This window comes from Octopus bimaculoides, chromosome 14, assembly GCF_046866305.1.
Source record: "Octopus bimaculoides isolate indiv1 chromosome 14, ASM4686630v1, whole genome shotgun sequence".
In the NCBI taxonomy this organism is placed as follows: domain Eukaryota; kingdom Metazoa; phylum Mollusca; class Cephalopoda; order Octopoda; family Octopodidae; genus Octopus; species Octopus bimaculoides.
Window position 1 is genome coordinate 37,442,698 of NC_142941.1, and position 5,000 is coordinate 37,447,697.

At 31.9% G+C, this 5,000-nt stretch overlaps 1 protein-coding gene and 1 long non-coding RNA gene across 11 annotated transcripts in view; one reads left to right on the top strand and one right to left on the bottom strand.

Annotated features, from left to right (window-relative positions):
- LOC149132688 (uncharacterized) overlaps positions 1 to 5,000 on the top strand; it is a 962,641-nt gene that overhangs the window by 476,753 nt on the left and 480,888 nt on the right. The gene's annotated exons all lie outside the window — the stretch shown is intronic.
- The window catches only part of LOC106871764 (protocadherin alpha-3-like), an 84,729-nt gene that overhangs the window by 14,884 nt on the left and 64,845 nt on the right, over positions 1 to 5,000 (bottom strand). The window contains exons 3-4 of one of the 2 annotated variants that reach the window (XR_016244373.1): positions 1,097 to 3,554; positions 1 to 48 (exon numbers count right to left, since the gene is read on the bottom strand). The exon at positions 1 to 48 is cut by the window's left edge and continues 110 nt beyond it. Coding sequence is in view for 1 of the 2 variants with exons in the window: in XM_014918403.3 (XP_014773889.2) it covers positions 1 to 41; positions 1,097 to 3,475 (2,420 nt within the window). In the remaining variant the exon portion in view is untranslated. The remainder of the gene's footprint in view (positions 49 to 1,096; positions 3,555 to 5,000) is intronic. The other variant, XM_014918403.3, reaches the window with a different exon arrangement.

Consider the following 5,000-nt stretch of genomic DNA (forward strand, 5'->3'; position numbering starts at 1 on the left):
CGCTCAGTTTCTTTATAAACACCAGATGTCATGGTTATCTCCTAAAGGCTCAAGAGGAAACAGTCAAAGATAGAAATAAGGCAAATTCATGACATCTTTGTTAACTTAAACCTACAATCTATAAATTTAAATTTATAATGGAATTTGGGTAGTAAATTTTCTCGCTATTGTGTTTGGTTTATTTCATTTATCTAATTACTTGTGTATTGATTTTTTTTTCATTTCTAATACATTCCATTTTAAAAAGTAATTGTATATGTTTGAAAATACTCTTTCATAATGCATGTGGTAAAGTAAGGGGTTTTAAAGCTACCTACTGAAATAAGGTTACTGGAGAAACTGTCATAGAACATCTCATTATTAATATTTATTGACAAGGTGGCAGTGAGCTGGCAGAATTGTTATCATGTCGAGCAAAATGCTTAGTAGCATTTTGTCCATCATTATGTTTAGTGTTCAAATTCTGCTGAAGTCAACTTTGCCTTTCATCCCTTTCAGGGTCGATAAAATAAGTACCATTAGAGCACACCGGGGTTGATGTAATTGACTTACCCGCTTCCTCAAAACTGCTGGCCTTGTGCCAAAATTTTAAACTAATATTTGTTGAGAAGCATACGAAAATAAATTTCCTTTGGGATAGGGAATATATTACAAATAAACGTTAAAGTAAATAAAATGTATGTTTACTACATTTAAATTTATTAGTAGAAACAAATACTGAAAATTATCCCACAAATAAGAGAGCATAAACAGAATACAACAGATAAACTAATATCTTTTAAATGCAGTTTTAAGATGAATTTTTCTGTTATACATTAATTATTGAATTAAAGCTGATGTTCATTAATACAAACATTACAAAACTTTCACTTATTCAATATCAATTCAGTCTTCATTAAGTCTCAATATACAATAAGATACATTACAGTATGTTCATATATATATATATATATATATATATATATATATATAACTGAGAATAATATTTTTATCTTCATGATTATTTTCTGAAGACATTTTAAAGAGACACATATAACACGTGTACACACACATATGCAAGAGAGAAAAAAATGGATCAAGACAAAAAAAAACTTACCTGATGTAGACTTTGAGCCATATTATATGACTGTTTTATAGAAGAAGGTACTTTAAGACTTTGAACTGACTTGTATTCAGATTGTGGTTCAGATTTCTGTAAAGTTGTTTGAGAATGTCTATAACCACCATGGTCTGTAACCATTGCTACAGGAACATCATACGGATTTCTTTCATCAAAATATTTGTTTGGATCATTTATAGCTTCATTGCATCTGATGTTTCTTTGGTTGTTTTTATGAATCATACATACTGCCATAGAAATCACAATTGCAACTGATATAATCACAGCTGCTACAACAATGATAACTACTAGATTGATATGTATCTTGTGGTCAGATTTTTTATCAACAGATGTAAACATTTTGGCTGTGTTGTTGCTAACAGTCAATATCAAAGACAGTGTTGTTGTTGCAGACAGAATTGGACTACCACTGTCCTTTACGCTAAGCTTCAAGTTGTATGATCCAGCATCGTTTTGGTAAACTGTGCGAGAGAACGACAATACTCCTGTGTAATGATTTACTGTGAATAATTCTTTGTCATTGCCACCAATTATTTCATATCTAAGGAAAGCATTGACATGACTGTCTCTGTCAGAAGCTCTCAATACTGTCACCTCATTGTTACTCTGAGGCTGGTAGTGAACATCTAGACTGAATGGGTCAACACTTGGAAAGGTAAAATAGGGAGCATTGTCGTTTTTATCCATAACCTCAACAATAACATTTGCTGTATTGTTGAGAGATGGTATTCCATTATCTTTTATTAAAACTTGAAATTTATAAATATCCATTTTTTCATGATCAAGTGGCTCTGAAGTTGAAATAAATCCAAAATTCGAAATAACAAAAGGAAGATCATGAATTCCTTTACTTAAGAGAAAATATGAAAGTTGACCTCCAGCTTCTAGGTCTGGGTCTGAGGCATTAATAAAACCAACTGGAAAATTTGATTTCTCGTTTTCATATGTGAGAAATTTGAATGTATCTTTTGTGAATTGTGGCTGTACATCATTGACATCAGTCACTTGAATATTGAACTTTCTCTCAGTTCTGAGAGGTGGCGATCCTTTGTCCTGACAACTAATCATAAAATCAATATAGCTCTCTGATTCCCTGTCTACAGGGTTTTTTAAAACAACTTTGTATTTTTTTCTTCCAAGCTTTTGAAGCTGTAGTTTATCATGGTTGAGATCACATACCACTTCTCCATTTTGATTGACATCATTGTCACTTACTTTCACATAAGCAATAAAACTATTGGTTTTGACACCTTCAGAAATTGTTGTTATATTGCCTATTGGCTCAGAGACAAACTTGACATCAAGACTTGGAGCATTATTTTGTCTGTTTATTATGTTCACAAGAACCATTGCAGTAGAGCTCAAGGGTATACTTCCTTTATCAATGGCTTCAATAAATAATTTGTATGTTTTTCTCTTTGTGAATGGAAAATTTCTAGCTAAGAAAATCTTGCCTGATGTTTCATTTAAATGAAATAATGTTTTTGCAAAATCGGAAGTTTTTGAACTGAAATAATATGAAACTTTTCCATTTTCGCCCGAATCTAAATCTGTAGCATATACTGTAACAATTGGTGTGTATATGTCTTGTCTGTTATTAATGGAGACATTATAAACGTTTTTGGAGAAAACTGGTTGATTGTCATTCTCATCAGTGACAGATACATGAATGGTTAAAATACCCTGATGTGATGGAGTACCATCATCTTTAGCAATCACTTGAAGTGTATAAGTTTCCTTTACTTCTCTGTTTAATCTCTCCTCAAGAATTATTCTAAGTTTGTAACTTCCATCAATTTTTTTAACCACTGACAACATAAATGGGTCATTGACATGTTTTTCCATTCGATATGTAATTTGAGAATTTAGAAAACCAACATCTTTATCTGTAGCACTTGGAATTGGTTTTGAGCCACCAACTCCATCACCCTCAGAGAACTGGACATGGATTTCTTTTATAGGAAACTCAGGTTTATAATCATTAACATCATCAATAATAACTTTTACTTCAATGACCTTCACAAAAGACTCTTTATGCCGAACAGCTACTTCCACTATTTTGAAACATTCTGTGTTGTATTTACAAAGTAATTCAGCGTCAAGCGTTTGAGAAGTATACATCATTCCATTTTTGCCAACCTTAAACATTGGAGCATTTCCACTGAGACTCTCATGGAGTCTGCTGAATGTAATCCTATTTAAGTCTTCAGCATGAAAGCTGTTGTAGAGATGTGCATCAGCAGCAATGTTTCCTACCAGAGTATCAGGATTCTGACCCTCTTTCACATGGTAGGTGATGTCTACACACACACATACGTGAAATAGTGCAGCTAATGCACCCAATATTTTAAACATTTTAAAAAATTTAGGATAAGGAGCCAAGAGCAACTTTAAATTAAGTTTATGATAATCTGTTTTATTAATAACTGTATACCTGAAATAAAGAAAGGCAGAAAAGTAGCCTTTGTATAATGTATGCGGTCAAATATGCATTGTTCCAAAATCAATTTCGAAAAGTTACAGCAATCTCAGAAATCTGTAAATTAGTTTCATATTCTAAATATCTCAATCTCTGATTATCTTTCGTGTTACCTTCACATCTTCTAAATATCAGATTACTCTGTCATATGTATTTCTTATATATTCACATTGTTTTGAATTAATCATGCATTACCTTTAAGCTTTGAAATTTTGATGAAGTGATTGTTTATGTATAGAATGACATTGTAGGGTATGCATTGAAAGCTTGATCTAGCTGGTTTGAACATAAAACAGGTTGAATATTTGGGCTGGAAGTGAATGGTTTAAATGCTAAAGTGTTAATTGCATAGCATGGCAATACTTCCTGCCAAAGGTTACATTTCCTCAGATCAGAGCCAGAAAATAACTCGACTTTGATTCTTTATAATTCCTAAGTAACATATACATAGATTACAACTCACATATGAGGTATAAACTTCTTTGACACTCACACATTTTGACACAGCACCCTCTAAAATCTATCTGGCAAATTAACAATGATTACACTCACTAGCACTTTATAATCACTAGCTAACAAGCACTCTGTCCCTGCTATCACTATGATAATAGCATTTGATCTTCTGAACTTCTAAGACATCTACCACTTCAGCCAAAGCTCACCTAAATCACCTACTACCCATCTAATTGTCATCCCTACAATATCTCAGTTGCTCAACCCCACACTAAATAATATGCACAATTCTTCCAGCCTAGAACCACACCTTCCTAGAAAACTTCCCTTGCCCATGGATTCTCTTCAAACATGGTCTATGTAAAATTCAAGTTGAACAATAACTGCATCAACCCCACCAACCTGAGAACACAAATAATTTTATGTTTGTTGTCCCATGTATTCTGGCTAAATAAAAAACAATAAAAAAAATGAATCAGTATTTAAAAATAAAATTAACTGTGAATTAATTCATATACCGAGTAAGTTTATTAGAATATTAACAATCATTTAAGATTTTTGTATCAAAGCTATATGAGTGAAAAGCTTTCATCAAAAGAACTTGGAATGTTGCTTCATTGTAAACAAAACATGTGAGTGAAAACAAAGCAAATATGCAATTATTCTATCATCTATACAGAACCCCAAATACAAATAATTCTTCCCCTTCTCTCTCCCTCCTTCCCTCTCTCTCTCTCTCTTTCTCTCTCTCTCTTTCTCTCTCTCTCTTTCTCTCTCTCTCTCTCTCTCTATAGATATATATATATATATGTATATATATATATATATATATATATATATATATATATATATATATATATATATATATATATATATATATATATATATGTTTCTCTCTGTTTCTCTATCCCCACTTACTCTTTCTGTGATTTAGATAAGATATTAGTG